Source organism: Capsicum annuum, chromosome 11 (assembly GCF_002878395.1).
Source record: "Capsicum annuum cultivar UCD-10X-F1 chromosome 11, UCD10Xv1.1, whole genome shotgun sequence".
Classification (NCBI taxonomy): domain Eukaryota; kingdom Viridiplantae; phylum Streptophyta; class Magnoliopsida; order Solanales; family Solanaceae; genus Capsicum; species Capsicum annuum.
The window spans coordinates 88086110-88108670 of NC_061121.1; the positions used below are offsets into that span (position 1 = coordinate 88086110).

A 22561-nucleotide genomic window follows, 5' to 3' on the forward strand; every position below is an offset into this window, starting at 1 on the left:
TAAAGGTCAGGTTGAGTAGGAGCAAGACAGTATTTGGAATGCAAGTTTAATGACGTGAGGCTGGAGAATGAGGTGGTAGTGAAGTTGGAATCACAGGTGGTATGTAAGAGGGATAGTTTCAAGTATCTTGGGTCCGTGATTCAGGGTAACGGTGATATTGACGAGGATGTCTCGCACCGTATTGGGGCGGGATGGATGAAGTGGAAGCTCGCCTCGGGGGTGTTATGTGATAAAAAGGTGCCGCCTAAGCTTAAAGGCAAATTCTACAGGGTGGCAGTCCGTCCGGCCATGTTGTATGGAGTGGAGTGTTGTCCAGTTAAGAACTCCCACATTCAAAAAATGAAGGTGGCGGAAATGCAGATGTTGCGTTGGATGTGTGGGCTGACTAGGGGGATAGAGTTCGGAATGAGACTATCAGGGAGAAGGTTGGTGCGACTCCAGTGGAGAATAAGATGCGGGAAGTCCGATTGAGATGGTTCGGACACGTGATGAGGAGGGGCATGGATGCCCCGGTTCGTAGGTGTGAGAGGCTAGCTTTGGATGGTTTTAGGCGGGATAGGGGTAGGCCGAAGAAGTACTGGGGAGAGGTGATTAGGCGGGACATGGAGCAGTTACAGCTCACTGAGGACATGACCCTAGATAGAAAGATCTGGAAGACGCGAATTAGGGCAGAAGACTAGGGTCAGTTTGGGTCGCTAGTGTAGGGAATTACTTGGTGGGGGTATTATTCTTGTTATGATACCTTGTTTCATGCTTTATTACGAATCTGTTTACTTTTCTCTGTTTACTATTACTTGTGGGTGTCGTATTTATGTTATGCCATCTTGTTCTATGTTTTACTATGAATTTGTTTAGTATTCCGTGTCTCGAGCCGGGGGTCTATCGGAAACAACCTTTCTACTTCTTTAGAGGTAGAGGTATGGACTGTGTACATTTTACCCTCCCCAGACCTCACTATGTGGGAATACACTGGGTTTGTTGTTGTTGTTGTTAATCATTTCATGAGGGTAAAAGCAGAATTTTAAGGTTAAATTATTTCTAATTATAGGTAGGTGACAATCCTTTTGGGACGGACTAAAAAGAGTGGGGTGCCACACATAAAATGGGACAGATGGAGTATTAAATCTGACTGATCTTTGTGACTGTGGTAGTGGATATCAACCGTTCTATGTAATTTGAGAAATTGTGTTGCCGTTTCAGTTCTTTGCATGCTTCATCTTCCTTTTGCTAATTTCATGGTTTGATTGTGTACAAAATGTTAATAAGTTCATTGTTGGGCAGGAAAAGTTAATCTTCAGCATAAAAGTGAGTAATTTTACGAAAGGTCAGTGAAATTGACAGTTCCTTATCTTATTTTCATATAAATAAAGTCATTCAACTTATACCTTGTTTTCTAAACACATAACTCTTAACTATGAAAAATAGCTTTTCCATGAGAAGATGACTTGGACGGCCCCCACAAACATAAAAATTTTTGGTCCAACACCAGAATCCACCCAATACCAAATAACCCCAGAAAGACAGATCTGCAAGTCAAATTAAAGTTTGTTTTTCAAAAATATATCCGACATTGTGGGGTACTTTGCAGAAATAACTTATGGACCAGTTGATTTGTGAGGTAGTTAAGACGGTTAAAGGGGCACATTTTTACCTTAATTTAATTATTTTAGGTATTGTTACTTGATTCATCCCAAAAGAAAATAAGCAGTGGCTGAAGAATGTTGATACGAACACTAAATATTTCCACAGAATATCAACAGCCCATAAGAGGTTCAATGTCATTGACTCACTGGAAGCTGATGGAGTCTTGATTAATGAACCTGTTGAAGTAAAGGAATGTATCCAGAATTCTTATCAGAAGCTATGTAAGGAGGACTCAAGGGTGGAGACCTGATCTTCACTTACAAGGGGCAGCACCTGTCTTCACTTACAAGGGGCAGCAACCATCTCTAATGATGATCAGGAGTGGCTTCAAATAGAATTTGTAGAGGAGGAAATTCTTAAGAGCATAAGACTCTGCCTCAGATAAGGCACCTGGGAAGCACCTGTCCAGGTGGTTTTCCAATGAGTTTCTTCCAAATTTCTTGGATTTGTTGGACACCAAGAACTCTTTACAATATTTTCATTCTCATCAGGTGTGTGAGAAAAGCTTCAATGCTACTTCTGTGGCTCTCATTGTAAAGAAAGTAGGGGCAACAAATTTAAGAGACTTTAGGCTAATAAGTCTCATCAGTGGAGTCTAGTCTGCAAGATCATTGCAAAAATCTTGGCAGAAAGATCAAAGAGGGTGGTGAGCAATTTAGTAATAAACATCAGATGACCTTTATTAAGGGGAGACAGATTATGGATGCAGCTCTCATTGCTGGTGAATGTGTGGACTCAATATTGAGAGGTGATCTCCACGGTGTAATGTGTAAGCTGGATATAGAGAGAGCCTATGACCACGTAAATTGGAATTTTTTATAAACATCCTCAAGAGGGGTTTGGAGATACATGACTGAAATAGATTGCTTTATTCATCAAATCTACTAATTTTTCAGTGCTTGTTAATGGAGAACCTGTTGGCTTTTTCTCCTCAGAAAGGGGGCTCAGACAGGGGATCCTCTATCCCCTTTGCTGTTCATTCTAGTTATGGAAGGATTCAACAGTATTATGTGTATTGCAATACTAAGCAGATGGTGGATTGCAGTACAAAACAGATGGTTGACCGGATTTAAGATTGGATCTAGGGGGGTGAGGACCTGAAAATCTGCCATCTACTTTATGCAGATGACACTGATATTTTGTGAGCCAGTGATTGAGCAAATCAGATTTCCTAGACTGATTCTGCTGGTTTTTGAAGTTTCATGGCCTGAGTGCCAACGGGGAGGAGTAGCATTTTCCCAGTCAAGAAAGTGGCCCAAATACAGGTTCTGGCCATTATACTGAGCTGCAAGGTGGAGTACTTTCCAGTTGTCTGTCCAGGTATGCCACTAGTGAACAATCATAAAGCCTTGGAGATCTGGGATGGTATATTAGAGAAAACAGAGGAGTTTAGCAAAGTGGAAGACCCAATATCTGTATCTAGGGAGCTGACTAAATTTGATCTATGGTGTCCTAGACTCACTTCCAATTTATGTGATGTCCTTATTCCCTTGAGCAACCAAGATGATGAAGACACTAAGACAAATTGAGGGTGGGCTTTCTATGGCATGGCACTAAGGAAGGCAGGGGGTAAAATCTAGTAAACTGTCAAGCAACTCAATTGAGCAGAGAGCAGGTTGGGCTGCGCATTAGAAATTTGAGGCTGCAGAATTCTGGTCTCCTGATTAAGTGGTTGTGGAGGTATAATGTTGAAGATCTTTCCTTCTGGAAAGAAGTTATCCTGTGCATGTATGGGCAGACAGGCGCTTGGTGCACAAACATGCTTACCAACACCTATGGAGTAGGGGTATGGAAATTAATCAGAGCCTTATTGCCAAATTTGGTAGTTAACACTTGCATCATAGTGGGCAATAGTAGAAGGAATGGTGTTTGGAGGAAGCAACTTTCATACCGGATGTAACTCTCTATGCCACATAATGGTTGTAGACCGCAAGTTGAATGGAAACATAGCAGTGATGGAGCTTTTTTAGTCAGTAGTGTATAAAAAGGGCAATGGACAAAAAAAGGGGCGACCAGAACTTTGGAGGAAAATCTAGAAGATCATAGCACCAACTAAAGTGAAATGTTTTACTTAGTTCGTGGCAAGGAGAGCTTGCTTAACTCATGAAGTGCTTCAGAAAATTGGGTTGCCTGTAGTCTCTAGATGTTGTGTGCAATGAAACATGGGAACAAACAACCACTTGTTTTTCTATTGTAGATTCACAGCTTAGATCTGGGCAATATTCTTTAGCCTCACAAAGGTTAAATGGACCATGCCAAAGCACACCTCAGATCTACTATGCTGTTGGTCAGAAAAAGGGGTGGGGGGTGGGTGTAGCAAGAGTCGGAAGAAGTGGTGGAGAGTTATTCCTTCATGTATTTAGTGGTCAGTGTTGTTTCTTGCACTTCTGTTACTTCTTTTTGGGACTGCTTCTGACTGTTTTTCTCGAGCCGAGGGTCTATCCGAAACATTCTCTCTACCTCTGAAGTAGTCTCTACCTCTGAAGTAGTGATTAGGTCTGCATACACTCTACCCTCCCTAAACCCTAGACCCTGATTTGTGTGAATGCACTGGGTATATTGTTATTGTATTTGATGGTCAGTATGGAAGGGAAGGAACGAAAGATGTTTTGAAGATAGATCCAATTATGTTCAGCAAGTGAAATGGAGTTATATTATATGTTTTTATTTTGGTGTGAAGAACAATGTATAGAAGAAGTAGGCCAACTTGTAGAATTTCTAGGAGCAATGTAACCAGTCTTTCTTTTGTCTCTTTTTATCTTTCTTTGTAGGTCTCCAGCATGTGCCTGAGGAATACGAGGACATGCTGAAGAATACGACAGTACCAGTTTCTCAAAAAAAAAAAAAAAAAGAGAAGAAAATAATGGGTTTAGAATACGAAGTTAATTAGTTAAATACATCAAATGGGCAATTTGGATATAATTTTATAAATGCACAAAAAGTACTCCTAATCACACTTTGTAATTAAAATGATATTAATCTTTTTGTGTTAAATTGTGATTATTATTGAGAACAACATACGAGTGATTGTCTCAAATTTTACCTAACCTGAAAGCAAAATAATTTGACTCTACAATAATCCTTTTAACAGATGTAATAACTTAAGTTTAAATTTTCTAAAGAAAAGTTCAAAATTTCTTAGGAGGAAAGAAAACAGTCAACATTACCAAATAAGTGAATGGAGTTGAAGAAATTTAGAGAAGTGGTCGGTGAAGAAAAATGTAAGCAACAATCTTTATGAAAATTCTCAAAAGATTCATCTTTCTGATGGAGAGAGTCTTTTCCCGATTAGCTATGTTGCTCGAACTCGGTGGTTATGCCGTCGAACCCGTCCCGACGCGACACCGGTATGGACGCCGGCGCGGGATTCGTCTCAACGAATCCAGAGACGTTGACCAACATCAAGAAGAAAGTTGGCTTCGTTATCGAAAGGGAGAAACTAGGAAAAAGGAGAAGGTTGACGACTGTGATTGTTGTCGCTGGGAAAGGGTATCGTCGCCGGAATTTCGATGGGGAAGAAAGAGAAAATGGTATTATGCTCAGATCTGTGATTGTCAGTTGTCGCCGGCAAAAGGGTTATCGCCGGCGGAAGGGTTATCATCGCCGGAATTGATGGGGAAGAAAGAGTAGAATGCTCAGCTTGTGCTTGTCGGCGTCACTGTTGATGGTCCTATTTTTTGATAATTGTATTTTTTAAAAAAATAAATTATATTAAAAAAGGTAAATCTAATTTATTTAGATCTGATGAGTGTTTGACTTTTCAAATACTACTACTAATTAAAAAGAATTTATTTTCTTTCCATATAAAAAATACTATTCCTAATTTAAAAAGTAACTTAAAAAAAATTACCTTAAAAGTAAAAAACAATAAAGAATATTTAAAAAAAAATGAAATTTCCTTGACATATAGGAAAAAGTAAATTGAAATGACCGTTTAAATATGGAACTATATTTATAATATTTAATTTTTTAGCCGAATTCCCGCACCCGTATCCATAATCGGATTCGCATCCCCGAATCTTAAAAATTAAATTTTGACGAATCCGACTCTCGGATCCGCAACCTAGTCCATGCAACTTAGCCGGTCAGAGTTATTTTTCAGGAAACAAGTTATCAGTTGAAAGACTAATATATAAAAATAAGATAAATGACTTCACTAGTCAATGTCACTAGTTAAGTGACCACTTGGGAAATTTACTCCATAAAAAATTTACAAAACTGATTTTATCTGATTATTCATGATTTAAGACAAATATTTACACATTATTTGGTAAGTCTTGGTCTTTTATTAGATATTTCATGTGGAATAATGAACTTTCTTTGAATTTTGAAGATCGTTTACAGTTGGTTTTTATGCATAAGGTAAGCTTTTATTGACCACTTGACACTAGTTTTTTGCAACAGGATTACAAGATGAGGTTTATCTCAAATTTGTTAAACATTGATGTAACCTGCATAAGTGGTAGGGAGATACTAATGCTTGGATGTTAATGTTAAACCTTGATGTGTTACTACATATGTGGTAGATATAGATTAATGCGGATGTGAGTGAATATGAATCTTAATTTCTGGAGAACTAGTATCTTTGCTATTAATTTGGAATTAGTTCATATTTTTGTTTGTAAATGCTTATTTATTTATGTATTCATCTTTTTGCAGCTTGTAAAACAGGCAATCATGCCTCGTGTTCATGGTTTGACACTTAAAACAACTGTTGCTGCGGTACGTATTCATTATTGTGCAGGAATGTTATGGCATGAGTTACTCTAGAGCTTTGTTGGGGAATTGATATTCATAGCAGTTCTCATCTTCTAGTGCAAAATACTGCTTGATTTGATAGGATGAGTGCTTTGGCATGTCGATTTCCTATAACTTTTCCGATCACATTAGTTTCTTTTACAGTTTCAAGGAAAAAAACATTAGTTTCTTTTACCTTGTAAACATAGCTAAATCATTCTTTGCTGATCCATAAGTTCCTTTATTAGCTAGGGTTTGGCCATAGATTCTAATATTTTGTCAAGTCATTTTTGGGTGAAGATTTGGGTGAAATTTTACCATGTGTTTGGCCATAGTATTTGGGAAACATATTTTGCCTTTAAAAGTTCACAAAAATGGAAATTTGGTCCAAATATTAGTATTTTCTAGTATTTGGGAATTTGGATTATTTTCCAAAATTATTTGCCAAATAATGGCAAATTATTTGGCCAAACACTATCTGCCAAGTTTTTTCCCAATGGGAAATTATGGCCAAATGGGTCCTTAGTGTCACTGATTGTTGATAAGCTAGGCCCTTCTTTGGGTTTGTTGACCAAGCTGAATATTGATAGAGGAACAATGATTCTTTGTCTTGTCAGGTGAGGGTCAATGCATTGTTATGTTTGGGAGACATGGTCCACACGCTGGACAAGCCTGCTGTTCTTGAGATCCTACAGACAATCCAACGTTGTACTGCAGTTGATCGTTCTGCACCAACTCTCATGTGTACCCTTGGGGTAGCCAACTCTATCTTGAAGAAGGTATATTTTATCTTGGTCAACCTGATTACTCGTGCTTGAAACAATAGTATCTAATTGCTTGCTTAGCTTTTACTTAAATTTGCTTTTCCTCAGAATGGGATAGAATTTGTGGCAGAGCATGTCCTTCCACATCTCATGCCTCTGCTCATTGCTCAACAGTTAAATGTTCAGCAATTTGCAAAATACATGGCTTTTGTGAAGGAGATTCTCAGGTATTACTATTTGAAGTTTTCCGCTAGTACTCATTTTATCTCTCCCCATATGTCATGTGCATGTACACCTCTGAGAGAGAGGGGTGCTAGGAATTTCAGATGCTAAAAGAACATTGGTGAGCGGACTGGTAAATGGTATTTTCTTGTTCTGTTTGATTATTTCCATCATGAATAGTTTAATTGGATACACTGCAAAGCTTGTTTGCTTCAGTCTTTGCTTTTGCTCAGTGTTGTCAAAAGCGCTCCAATTCCTGAAGCGAGGTTCAAAATGTGTTGGCTGTTTCGCCTTTGCTTAATGTATCCTTGCCAATACGCCTCTTATATTAAACAATATTGATATTTCACTTTATCGTAATTTTGTTTCAATTTCTTTTTTTCCCTGTAACCCCCACCCCCACCCAAAAGCCCCCAAAGCCCCAACACACACGGAAAAAAAAAGGAGGGGGGTTGAAAGGAAACCAAAGAAAGCCTGTTTAAGATGTTTAAGAAATGGTATGTTGTAATGTATTTTCTTAGATTACAAGATTCTTCCCTTCTGTGTTCTTATAGACTTGCATATTTTCTGCCTTCTGTATTACGCCTATAGACTTTCATTACAGAGAACTTGCTAGATGTATTGGGTTTTTAATTTTATGTCATTTCCATTTATTTCTTTTTCATTTTCTCTGTCACGCACAATTTATTGGGATACAGGAAGATTGAAGAGAAGCGAGGAGTGACACTGAACGACTCTGGAAAGCCAGCAGTAAACGTAAAATCATCTCCTACAGTTGATGCTCAGACGCCTGGACAAGGGAACAGAACAAGTGCGAGTTCTCAGTCTACCACAAAATGCAGCCCATCATGGGACGAAGACTGGATTCCACCAAGGGGACCTTCAACCACTGAACAGTCTTCTACGACGTTGCCTGTTCTGTCTACTGCAGGACTGTCTATCCAAGTTACTTCTGGACCATCAGAGTCATTCATAACATCTGGTGTATCTAGCCAGCAACTATCGTCTTCATGTCCTGCAGTTGATGTGGAGTGGCCTCCTAGACCTTCGTCACTTGGTACTACCAACCTAGTCGATTCTGAGAAACAACCAGAAAACAAGGGGACATTGAGTTCAAGTCTCGATGATATTGATCCTTTTGCTAACTGGCCTCCCCGACCTAGTGGCTCCTCACCTGCCTCTTTGAACAATGGAACAATTGCCCCAATCACAAACAGAAGCAGTGCAACTCTTCTAAATGGTTTGAACTCTCAAACAAATGGCCTTGATTCTTGGGCTTTCAGCACCCCAATTTCTTCTCAGTCCTTGAAACAGAATCAAGGAATTACATCACTCACTGATAGTCTCAGTAGTGGGTGTCTTGACCCACAGAGTTCACTTGGATTTATGAAACATTGTCAAGGATCATCATCAGCTTTGAGTGCTTCCAGTGGTAGAGCAACCAATATTGGATCAATTTTTTCTTCAAACCAGGGTGAGCAGACTGCTCCAAGATTGGCTCCACCTCCATCAACTGCTGTTGGTAGAGGAAGGGGAAGAGGAAGGGGAAATCAAGGGCAACTCAGGTCCTCAACACTAGGGTCTGGTAATACCAAGTCTCATCCAGAGCAGCCCCCTCTACTGGATTTGCTCTAATTGCCAGCATGCAGATCCTTATGGTTCGAGTCTGGCGATCTGATTCAGATCAATCTGGGAAGCTGTTGATACCACGTGATTAAAGATTTTTGCCAGCAATGCCATGGAGAAACCTGTTCATACTCTTCATGCATGGCAGTGTTTGCCTGGGTAGGCGAACATTGTTGTAGAGCGACTTGTTTTTTTTGTTTCTTATAGAATAGTGTGGCTGAGTTTTTGTTTTTCTTAATTGGCATTGTTATTCTTAAAAAAGAAGGATCATAAAATATGTTGAACTGGATTGCTTCGTATTGTATTTTAAAAGCAGTTGACTCGCAACGATGTAAACAAGTAATGAAAGTAGGTGCTGATGAGACTTTTCAATCTCATCTCTGGAATTTCAGCTGTTGGTTTATGAAATTGAAATCAGATTTCCTCTTTTATGAAGTATACTAGTCATCAGTTTCAACTAGCCGTTTAAAATAGATTCGCTAGTACAAGGTCTTATCAGCAAGATTTTCCCTTAATTGTGATTAGTATGGTGTAGGTGGCATTGTAACCCTGTTAGGGGTCATTTGGTAGAGTGCGTTAAAAATATAATACATGTATTATTTTTTGTGTGTTAGTAATACCATGTTTGATATTATTTTTTAGACTTTCCTCCACGACTAAATTTAATTCTGGTTTTCTTCAGTTTTAATAAAAAAATAAAATTTGTATTTCATCCGGATAAATACGCTTTAAAATATTTACTTGGGTTAATTTCATCATTTAAGTGACGATTATATATTTTCGTATTCACATATACGAGATCGTATAAATTTTGTTACTTAAATGAAACTTTTATCAAAATTGGATTTTTATTTTGATTGAGCTTGAAAATTATTTCAAAAAGATAAAGTTTTGATTCAAATATAATTTGTTCTTGAAAATAATCTATTTAAAAAATGTGTATTTGATTTTTATTAAATGAAGAAGCTCGGGATTAAACAAGATATTAATTCATATCGAATTTTGATTTTAGTCAATTTGTTAAGTTTGATCATAATTGAAATCGATTGGCCACAATCGCAATGTAAATTGACCAATTTGATTTTTTTTAATTTGATCAAAATATTAATCATATTAGGCTAAATCCTAAATTATTGGGGGTTATGTTTTAAATAACCCACAAACCAATCCAATTATACAAAATCTATCCAGCCCAAACAAATAAATCACCTCAGCTCAATTTAACAATCCATCATAACAGCCGGCCCAACCCCAATAGCCCAAATAAAAAATACTTGAGCCCAACTTTTTTACCCCTTTTACACAAAACACGACACAGACAGTACAGCATACATACAGTGCATACACACAGAAATGACGAGTACAACACCAACAACATCGACCTCAGCAACACCACGAACAATGGCGTACAAACCCAGCCGACCAACGTTAACGACAAACCGACCCGCCAACGACCCTAAACCAAACCCGTGACCGGCAACCCGCAATCAACACGTTCTTTTTCTTTTCGTCACGCGCCTTACGCGTACTTGTATGGCAAGAGCCTCGTATCTTCTAGAAACGGTATAGGTGGCCAGCAAATCATTCAAAAATTCGTTGTATTGAAGAATAATAGTACGAAGTCGCACATGATTGGAGAATTTTCATTGGTTCGTGAAGGGAATTCATCCCTCAATACTAATTGGTTGGCCAATTTTTGGATTTTCATCAAGAAAATTTCAAAATTCATACAAGTTGTTGGTAGAAAACACTATCTTCAGCACGAATTTAAATTTCCCCTACCAAAAAATTTCGAGATTACCCCCTCGTTTCTTCACTTCCACATCGGCTAATTTGAAAGGGAACCCCCATTTATTTTTCAATATAAAGCTCATCATTGAGCTGAAAATCTAAAATCTTGAAGGATGGGGAAAATACCTTTTGAGTAAAAACAGTCTTGTTTCATGGTAAAGAGTTTTTTTCAGCACGTTCGTTGACTGATTGTGGTTTCCGAGTTGACGACGACGTTATTTTTTGGTGGTTGCGATTTCGATGAAAGCCCGATTCCGATTTTACTGCTCCAAAATAGGTAACATTCTGTTCCATTTAGTTCTGATTATTTCTGCTTCGTCTCGATATTCTGCAGTTATATTTCGATGACGTTGTTTGCTGAGAGTAGCTGTAGATGACCTTGAAGGCCCTAGGTTCGTTTAACTATTTCTGCTTCGTCTCGATATTCTGCAGTTATATTTCGATGACGTTGTTTGCTGAGAGTAGCTGTAGATGACCTTGAAGGCCCTAGGTTCGTTTGTTAAAAGTGACTGATTTCAAAGAACCGATAGGTCTGAGGTGTTAGTTATTGCGTTTTCTCTTATTGTTTTGGTGTTCCGTCAATGATTTAGCTTCTTGTCTTGTTTAAGATTCAAATGTTATTCTAAGTAGTTACTCCCGATAAATATTCTGTATTTAATCTTTAATTGATGCTATAATATATTGAATCTGTCATCCCTCCTGTTTGAATGTATATTGGCATCTCAGTTTGTTGGTTGGTTTGCTGAAAAAGAGTATCATAGTCCTTAAATCGACAAAATCTGGTGTTTACAATGTTCTTTTCACTCAACTGTTCAGCTTTCCCTTCACAAAAATTTTCCAGCATCTTTTATTTTGATGTGTTGATTTTCTTTGTCATTATGGTCGCATATGCTAAAATTTAGCATGCTTAAGTCGTTAGTGTAAATTGGTTTATCGTCGTTGTAAGTTAAAAGATGCATTTTTGGGTGCGCCATGTATGATGTAACTTGAAATTTTGTTTAGCATAATGCTATGTTTTCTTGATAAATTAAAATCCTACTCATATCTAGTGTCTTACTTCTCCAATCTATTTAGTTAGGAGTATAATCCGATCGTTTAAAGCATTTAATGCTAATTCGGTATAATGTTTAAATATTCTTGATGTCATATATTGTTTGATAACCTTCATGTACCTGAAAATGCTTTGTCTAACACTGATTGGTTCTTTCACATCCCCCAAGTGGATAATTTTTATGTAGTTAAATTTCCATGAGTTTTCTTACGGTTTCTAAGGAGAAATTTCATATGATGTATGGTTTTTGTGATATAGTATTGTTTTTCTCTGTGATAATTTTGGCATCAGTATTTTGAAACTTAGCACTATGCTTAGTCTCACTGCGCCAAGTAGATAATTTTTATGTAGTTAAATTGCCATGAGTTTTCTTTTGGTTTCTAAGGAGAAATTTCACATGATGTATGATTTCTGTGATATAGTTTTTTTCTCTGTGATAATTTTGGCATCAGTATTTTGAAACTTAGCACCATGCTTAGTCTCACAGTTTAAGTAATGAAATATTGAAAGGGATTAAGGAGATTTGACTCAAATTGTGGAAAATATCTCTGGTCAGTTTGAATAAATAATATGTAATAGTTACGTGGGTTAATCAAGACACTAATGTTAATCAATGTGTTAATTTTATTTCTCTTTTCCTTCGTTAATCATGTATTAATGTGCTCTATTTTCTCGTTTTGCATGGAAATTCGTTGGAGTCCAAACGGACTCTTTCCCTTTGCATTTCATAATGGGCCAACGAGGCCCATCTTTTGAGTCAAGCCCAAAGGAAAGCCTCAAAGACAATCACATGGCATACGAAAGCAATGAGACAGAACAAGATAATGGGTCCAAGCCCATTGACGCAGTACTAATATTTGGAGAATTGAAAGTCTCATTCCTTTTTATTTATTATTTAGTATCACTTTATTTGTCTTTATTCGTTTAGTTGTTTATTCATTTTGGGCCTCGAAGTCAAAGTTGTAAATTTAATACAGGTGAAGCAAGACTCGAGCCAAAGGCTCGAAAACCAGATTAGGACAGGTGAAATGGGTCGAAAGCCCAATTAGACTAGGGCAGGTCTCGTTGATTTGGGCTCAATGGTCTAAGTCTTTTACTTCCTCCTCACTTTCCCCTTTTTTGTGTATATTTGCCTATTAGTTTGTTCAGACTTAGTTAAAATCCCTACTAAGTCGCCCAAATTTATTTTACATGTCTTTTTAAAAAAAAATCAATCACTTTTCAACAAATCAATCTTTTTGAAGTTAGTCAAAAGATGTTTTCAAACAGTCCGGATAACCGCAAGTTAGCGGACATTTTAGGTGCCTTAAACCTTCCTAAAACGTTAATAGAAACCGCTTAATCAGAATTTTTAAATTTAAAGGATTTTGCTGTTTTGGATCGTTTAAAGTATCTTATAAATATTTCTCAATTCCGTTTCAAAATTAAGTGGCAACTCTCTTAAGTCAAAATTTTTCGTAAAACAAAAATGTCGACTCCGCTGGGGATAGTTAACTAGGTTCTAACCAAATGTTTAATTTTATCTTTTGATTAACTGTTTAATCACTTATGTGTTTTGATTTTTGTGGAATTTAGTTATTGCATCTCATAGCATAATCTCGCATTGCTTATTAAATTGTTTGGGGCTTTGTAGATGTCCCGACCCCTGTTGTTCGGAAATACAATGGTTTATTAGAACGTGAGTCGTCTGATGACCGTTCGTATTTCCAAACACAAGTCGTCCACTTGGGAACCTGGTTCAAACCCCCTATAGACCCTAGGATAGAGCGAAACCAAAACCCTATTTTAGGCATGAGACTAGGACGACCCAATACCCAATGGGGTATTGGGCCCATTAGAAAACTTTTCCTGCGACTATTGACCCTGAGTTAATTACAGACAAATCATATTTACGTGTTGAAGAAATATATATTTGTTTAATCCATTCCATTATCCTTTGGGGGTCGGGAGAAAGCTTGTTTTACTCACTTTCTTGTAAGGATGCGTAAATCATACACTAGCTAAGGGAAGCAAGCCAAGTAAGAAATTGACCGATTTGGATGGTTGCATCTAGAAAAGCTATAGGAAAATAACTTAATCATCAACGGATGTCGCCAATGACAAGAAGCGGACAAAGCTAAGAAGGCGAAGGCCGATAGAAGAAGCATTCAGGAGTTTGTATTTCCTATCCCCTGTGCGGGACATCATTCTTTTTCTTATTTTATTTTCCTTTCCCTAAAGATTGAACCCCTTTTGTGTAGCTTTTGTAGGCATTTATGTCATTTATGTATATCTATGAAATTAGGAGATAATGAATTGGCTTTAAAAATACATATATTTTCTTCAAAGTTCGTCAGGCCTAAACCCTTGGCTCAAAAGGGTCACCCTAGATAGGATACGCGTTATTATAATATCTTTATGCGATATAACTGCCTTATGTGTTTATGTGCATTTATTTGAATCAAAGGCAAGTTTATCCACGATGTTCATATGGATCAATTTGGCTATGACAACTCTACGTGGTTATTTTTTGTCAAGTATTTTGCATTACTTATCACATATGGAAACTAACACATCTTTCTTTGAGTTATTTTACTTTGCAGATGATAGAAAACTACTCCGTGTTGAAATAAGCTGGCAGAACATCCTTACTTCACCCGGTCAAAAGCGTATAAGATCCCATCCCCTAATCCATCATTCAAACAAGACTGGGAGTGACCAAAAAAAATGCATTGACCATCAGGGATAATGCAATAGTGGAATAAAGCGAGATGACTGCTGAACTCATGAGAAAATTGGAAATGCTTCAGGAGGAGATGAATCGTACTCAAGATTTGCTAACTTGGCCATCATTGTCAATGCTCCCGCTCCAAGAGGACACAGGACTCCACTCCAGATCCCTCCCCTCAGTACGCCTATTCTCAGGGACCATCCAAATAACATATCGTCCGTTTCCACTCCTCAACTAGTCCAAAACACCAATCGAGAAAATAACCCAGATGCTTAGCATCTACAAAATCCATCCCTAACCCTACAAAATCCATCTCTAAATTCACAAAATTAATTTCCAAATCCCCAGAACCAGCTTTCAAACCCACAAAACCTGCTTTCAAATCCATAAAATTTGGACCCAAATCTACAAAATCCATCCCCAAATCTACAAAATCCGCTAAATCCACTATAGGCGGCCTATATCGGCTTTAGTCAACCCATTATATTTTTTCATATATCCATAATATCATGCATATGCAAACGCATACAATACATATGTATACATGTTAAGAAAACCAACTTTGCACCATTTCTTTGTTAAAGTTCCATACAACTTCCTTTATTTTGCTTGACACTAATGATTCATGTGGAGTATTTTCTTTTCGTTATGTGAGTCATGAGTTATGGATCACTGTACTTTGTGATTTCATCATACCTCATGAACAGACAACTGTGGGTCTACTTTTGATTATTTTACTTCCTTTTCAGCAAACAAGAGAATTCAAGGAAAAAATTTGTTTTTTTTAACGATCGAGACATCTCCATACTCAGATGAATAGCTTTTTCTCATGTTTTTTCTTTTTCTTTCTTCTGTCTCATTTTTTTATCATAGAATTAAAACAGATAGCAATATGCAATGATTGGCTTAAAGTGCTAGAGTTTAACTTCTCCTCCATATATCTTTAGACCGACCAATTTGGCTTCAAGTTTGGTGACTATGCAATGATCAGCTTTAGGTGTGAGAGTTTAACTTCGCCTCCGTACATTTTACAGTTGAATAATTTGACTTTAAGTTTGGTGACTATGCAACAACTAGTATAAGGTGAAAGAGTTTAGCTTCGCCTCCATACATGTTATGATCCGAACCAGGGCCTGGTCGTGATGAGTATCTCAAGTCCACCGAGGATCGGACCACCCCCTTTACCTAGCTAACAAAACACAGCACACCTGACAACGATTAAATTTCGAACACATAACAAGATAGACAGTAATAAGCTTAAAGACATCTAAGAGTGACATTAATACCCAATTCACAGTAATATTCACAAAGCCTTTATACCAGAAAACAACGTACGTCGGAACATGCCCCTAACTCTGACAATGTAAATGTGAAGTCTTTAATTCTAATTTATGAAAGGAAAATCGATGGAATGATCAAGTATTTCAGAGAATGGAAGCTCACCACTTCGCCGCAACGATCGACTCTGAGATTGCCTATCACTGGTAGGAAAAGAAGAAGTGCCTTCAGACCCTGCATCGTATGGGGATACGACGTTCTGAGACGGTTAGTGGGGTGAGTACTAGCATGTATTCAGGATAAGGGTAAATTAATGTCAGTCAAAAGTTCAATTTCAAACTCACTGTACATGTTCACATATTAAAAGTGTGAAGTCACCTAAAAAAGTGATTTGAACCTTCTGCCCTTCATTAAAATACTACTCAATAGATCAAACCGTCTTTTCACTATTTTTTTAAAATAATTATCATTAAATTAATATTCAAATATTTAGAATATAGGAAAAAAAAAAAAGAAATAGGAAGAATCGCATACCTAAAGGAATTAAATGCAATGTGCAAAATTTTTTGTTAGGAGTCCTACGCAAATTTTTAGGAAAAATTCAATCAATGGAAAGGAAAAACAAATAAGAACCAAAATTTATAAATAAAAAAAATCATAAAAAAATACGTATGGCAGGTTTTAAGGAAAAAATTTTAGGAACCAATATATATATATATACCTCTGCAAAGAAAGGAAATATTTATTTGATCTAGATAAAATTCATAATATTTAACACTTTTAAGACAATTAAAATTTTTTACCTTATATAAAATTATTAATAGTATGGTAAGAAGTCCAAATTATTAAAATTAGAATTATCGTGCTTTCTTACTCTGTCAAAGTTGGTTCGGGTAAGTTTTATCAAAATTTACATTTATAAAATAATATATATTAGGTGTTTGTGAACAAGAACTAGTATGTTCACAATTATTTGTTCCTTTTTATTAACTTTTTCATGCAGAGATCAGAAAAAGATGATTATTTGTCAACGGCAATATACTAAGAGTAATATGACAAACACATTAATTTTTAATTTATCTATCAAGTTGTTAGTTGTGTGTTTAATTTCTTACTGTTCATATTTCCCATGTTTGAAAATTGCTGAAAAATTATTGATAGGTATTGCTAATTTCTTGCTTAGGTGGTATGTTGCTTTAATAATATTGATATTTGAAAATTATTAGTATAGATTTAAAGATTATATATGAATTATGCATAGTCAATAATTGATAATGTATTTTTTCTTTTGATAATTTCTCCTATTTCTCTTTCAGGTGAAAATTTCTGATTGAAAAATTAGATGAAACAAAAACATTATCTCGAACGAAAGAAATCGGAGAACTCAAAGGTTTATCATCTCTTTTTACTCCACTCGGGAGATATAGCATAACCAACAAGTCCAAATTATTATAACTTTGGACGATCAATTATGTTGCTTTAGGGTGGAAAGAGTCTCTTCATCTATCTAAAAAGAGATGTCATCAAATTCAAGGTAAATATTAGACTTTATTATTCTAATTATTCTTGTCCTTTGTTATTATGCATAATTTTATCCTCGTGGTTAAATCATTCTATTTTGTGGATCTATACATATTTTACCCAAAAGCATATAGATGATGTCTTTATTTGTAGTCTATAAGTAAACGATAAAATTTTACTATTGAGTAAATATCTTTTATTTTTTATAATTTCTTCATTTATGTGTCTAATTCAAATTAAAACTTTGTAGTTTAAAATTCAATTCATATCATCTTTTAGATAACTGATTAATTATCAAATTCAAGGTAAATCGTAGATCTTATTTTAAGTATTCTTGTCTTTTGATATCATGCATAATTTTATATTGGTAATTAAATCATTCTATATTGTGGTCTATACATATTTTACCCAAAAGCATATAGATAATGTCATTATTTTTAGTCTATAAGTATTGAGTAACTATCTTTTATTTGCTATAGTTTTTACATTTATGTGTTTAATTCAAATTAAAACTTTCTAGTTAAACATTCAATTCATATCATCTTTTAGCTAATTGATTAATTAGATAGTCACACTACATAATATTGATAGCTTATTCTTTTTTCTTTGACCATATAAAGTTTTATTTGATAAAAATCACTATTAGCTTAAAAGCTATCATAGAGTACAAAAATTTATCCTGATTATATGTGTACAAGTTAAATCGAATCAAAGAATCAAATCAAATCGAAAATAAAAATAAATTGTTAGTTAATTTGATTGATTTGACGTTAAAATAACTTGTAATTGATCTGATTGAACCATCGCCGCAGCCCTAGCTCCGAACATCTCTGACCTAATCTCCACTTCTCTCAACCAGTAAACACTGACTAGCAGCAACGATCAATCACTGCAATGTATCTGGGGTTCACGTTTAAGATAAAAACAGGGGGAGTATCGGATTCAAAACAAAAAATAGAGGCCGAGTCAAGTTGATTTGAAATCAAGTTCGATGAGTTTATTGGATCTAATAGTGGATTTTGAGTTATTATTTGGGATAAAAAATTAAAATAGACAAATCTACCCTCTGATAAATAGTACATATATATCCTCTGTCATATTTTGGTTACACATATGCCTCTACCGTTAGTGTGAGGGGTATATAGGCACCATTTCAATAATGGTAGGATATGTGTACCAAAATATAACAGAGGGTATATATGTATCATTTATCATAGTTTAAGAGTATATTTGTTCCTTTTTCATTTGTAAAATTAATATAAGCAAAAACATCTTCCTGAGCAAGCTCAAAATAGGTGTTTCTACTTGCAAGTTTAGATTTATGAATTTAAAACGTCAAATAAATAATTGAAAATCAATTTAATCACTTCTTGAACCAAGTCTCTGTCCTTGTTGACAAAGGGAGATTTGTTAACTAGTAAATTTTTGATATAAAGATAATGAATATTTTGGATTCAACTCGTTGAAGAAGCAAAACTTCGATATTTATAATAAAATAAAGCCCCATCAAATTTTGAATTGTGCTATAATACAAAACAAACCTCAACCAAAATGGAATTATAGTTAGCCACTCAGCAACTCTTGTTTTCAGTTTCTTTTAAATTGATTTACTTAAGCATCATCTAAAGGTGACAATATCAGATGTCACGTCTTTGATGTTATGAAAACGTATAACCCACAACATTTCGACGGAATGGGACCCTATGTTATGGAAGTTCTCTTCTTAGATATTTGATATAAAACCAGAATTTCCTTAATTCTATTCCACTAAATTATATGTTAATTTCAGTTGCATTGAGAAGAACTACATATTATGATGCAAGGATGAAAGTTGGACCTGGTCGTTATGTTAGTTAAGTGTTCAAATTAATTAATTTGGTGTTATTTACAGTTCAGTCCCAAATAGGTTTAAGTAGTAGCTTTGTTATATTGCAATTGCCCCTTAAACTAGTTGGACACTTTTGGTCCATTGCTGATTATTGGTTATAAGACTGAGAATTGTCAGTTGTATACTCCATAAATATCATTAGCTATTTAATCATGGTACTTTCCTTTTGGAAAACTTTATGCAGAGAAACGTTTAGCTATATATAGAATAGTTTTTTGATATCAGAGCACTTTTTCGAGCTCTATCGGTAAACAATGGCTAATGACGTTAAGGAAATCAAAGATATGCTGGATAGAATGACTGTGGAGTTAGCTAATTTCTCTATTAGGCAAAACAAAATGGAGGACCAGCATGAGTGGTCTTTTGCTGAGTTAAAGGAGTCCTTGGATGTTGTGAGGAGAAATGAAAGGAAAAAGATCTAATGAAAATGAAGGGTTGGGTTCAGATCTATACCCCCTCAAGTAAGCTAATGAATTAGTTTTGCATCTCGTTCAAGGAGTTTGCCCACTATGGTGACACCTGATGATGGGATGGTGTCTTTACCTCAGTTCCAAACACCACATGCACACCCAAACCCTATTGCAGGAGCCGGATCTGCTGGATAAATCTTTTAGGAATATCTAATAAGATGCACTATGGAGGGTTTCAAGGACAAGCACCCGCTAAAGGTTATGGAGGAGAAACAACACAGGATCATATTTAAAAGCACTTCACTCATCCCTGTCTAGGTTATCTAAGATAGATTCTCTAAATTTTAATGGAATGGATCTCAGGCCTTGGACCTGCAAGTAGATTAATTTTTGTCTCTTGATGAAGTTCCTTACAACCATAAGGTGAGAGTTACTTCACTACACTTTGACGGTTAGCTATAGAATGTCACTTAGCTTATATTAAAAGTAGACAACATTTGTCTTACCCTACTTGGGAGGAGTATATGTATGCCCTTATGGATAGATTTAGGGCTAAGTATATGGCGGAGCTTTAGATGGTGAGACAAACTGGATCTGTTAAGGATTATTAAAATGAGTTTGATAAAATTATGACTAGACTCTCTATTCTTCCTGAGTATGCTATCAGTGTTCCCATCACTGGTTTAAAACCTTAAATAGGCTACACTGTCAAGAACCACATGCTATTTTCCCTTCCTCAAGCTTATCAATTGGCTAGGAACACTGAAGTTTAAGTCCAAGCTCAACCTAAGCTTACTAAACCAGCTGCTTTTGCTGGTGGTTCTCAGTACAAGGGAAGTTCTTATTAGTCCTTCAAAAAGGGATGTGGATCTAGAAAGGACTACCCCCAATCCAAGAAGGAAGCATAACTGAGCTTGAACAAAAACGGTAGTAGGAAACTAACTTATGGTGAGATGAATAAAATAAGGCAGAAGTGATTATATTTTTTTCATGATAAGTTCTTTCTTGCGGACAAGTATGGAGGTGCAAAGTCACCTACTTGCTGGAGGTGAAGGAAGAAGGGGGGAGTAGTGAAAAGAAACTGTTAGAGGTGAATGTCCTTGAGTAGGAGAAAGAGAAAGAATAAGTTAAAGTATGAGAGACCTTAGTGCATGCACTTCCTGGCATTCCCACTTACCATACTTTGAGAGTGAAGGGGTATTGTCATAAGAGAGCACTACATATCCTTTTTGATCAAGATGGCTAGGGGAGGGGGTCAATTTTTCAAGATTAGGATGAAACCGATAGGTGAAGAAGAAGGTAGGGAGATAACAGTTCCAGAGGAGATAGTAGCACTTACTGAGGAGTAACCTCAGTTGTACGCTACACCTAAAGGACTACCACCATCAAGAGGCCACTTTGACCATAAAATACCTTTTGAAACTGGTAGCAACGCTGTAAACATGAAACCTTACAGATACTCATCAACACAGAAGGATATCATTAATAAGTTAGTGGAGGAGATGCTGGAACAAGGGATAATACAACCCAATTTCAGTCCATATGCTTTTCCGGTGGTGTTAGAGAAGGATGGAAGTTGGAGGTTATGTGTGGACTATAGAGACCTTAAAAAGGATACAATTAAAGACAAATTTCCAATTCCCAATTGCTAGAAGAACTAGGAGGCTCTAACATCTACTCTAAGATAGACATGAGGTCAGGTTATGATCAAATATGGATTGTAAAAATAGCTTTTAGAACACATGCAGACCATTATGAGTACTTGATCATACCCTTTGGGCTATCCAATGCTCATCTTGCTTTCAAGGATTGATGAACCATGTGTTTAAGGATTATCTCAAGAAATTTATATTGTTTTTCTTTTACATTTTAGTGTTCAATAAAATCTTATTTGAACACTTAATACATCTCAAAATATTTTATGAGATACAGATGAAACATAAGTTATGTGTTAGGCAAGCAAAATATTCATTTGGGGCTAGTAGAGTGGAGTATTTGAGGCATGCGATCTCTGCTGAAGGGGATTCTACTGATTCAAAAAAGATTGATGTTGTTAAAAGGTGGCCAATTCCCAATAACGTAAAAGAGCTTACGGGATTCCAAGGATTGGCAGGGTATTATAGGAGGTTCATCAAGCATTATGGGATCATCGGTAAACCTCTCACTGATCAATTAAAGAAGGATAGGTTTCAGTGGTTTGAAAAGGCATTTATAGCTTTTGAGAAATTGAAGAAAGAACTAACATCAACACCTGTGTTAGCATTGGCTGAAAATTCAGCCATTTTTCATTGTAGAAACAAATCCATTGGATTATGAAATGGAGGTTGTATTGATGCATAATGGTCATCCTATAGCATACCGCATCAAAGGGTTGTCTATAAGGCACCAAGGGTTGTTTGTATATGATAAGGAACTTTTAGCACTGGTTTTAGCTGTAACTAAGTGGGCTTAGTACTTAGTGGGTAGGAAGTTCATTGTGTGGACTGATCAAAAGGCCTTAAAATTTTTGCTAGATCATAAATTGCAGACATGGTCTCAAATGAAGTGGATTGCTGATACGGGACAACCACCAACACATGATAACAAGATGAAAACTAAGCTATGGCAGCAACACCAAACCGAGAACATAAGAAACAAACACAACAAATGCGATAAAGTAAGATTGATAGTGAGATATACACTATTACAAGAAGTAGGAACTAAACGATGTATCAAATCCTAGAACCCCTACTAACACTACACTCTTAAGTAGACACAAGAGAGAATCACCACTCAAGCACCAACGTTTCTAGCCAAAATGCAACACTAGTGATTCCACACTAAGTACTACCCTAGTTACGGTTTTCACAGTCTCTCTCAAGAGATGAGTTCTTTCAATTATTCATCTTCAAAAACTAAGTGAAATAAACCTAATAAGTG

General features: G+C 36.2%; 1 protein-coding gene and 1 long non-coding RNA gene across 2 annotated transcripts in view; both read left to right on the forward strand.

Annotated features, from left to right (window-relative positions):
- LOC107847273 (SCY1-like protein 2 A) overlaps positions 1–9428 on the forward strand; it is a 91222-nt gene extending 81794 nt beyond the window's left edge. Inside the window, exons 11-14 of the mRNA XM_016691466.2 lie at positions 6304–6366; positions 6999–7160; positions 7254–7372; positions 8066–9428. Coding sequence (XP_016546952.1) covers positions 6304–6366; positions 6999–7160; positions 7254–7372; positions 8066–9002 — 1281 coding nt within the window. The 3' untranslated portion in view covers positions 9003–9428. The remainder of the gene's footprint in view (positions 1–6303; positions 6367–6998; positions 7161–7253; positions 7373–8065) is intronic.
- A 762-nt stretch (positions 9429–10190) lies between these two features.
- On the forward strand, positions 10191–11484 carry LOC124888474. The gene is made up of 2 exons (XR_007046709.1): positions 10191–11176; positions 11275–11484. It is a non-coding gene; the product is annotated as an uncharacterized LOC124888474 (long non-coding RNA).
- Positions 11485–22561: the final 11077 nt, after the last annotated feature.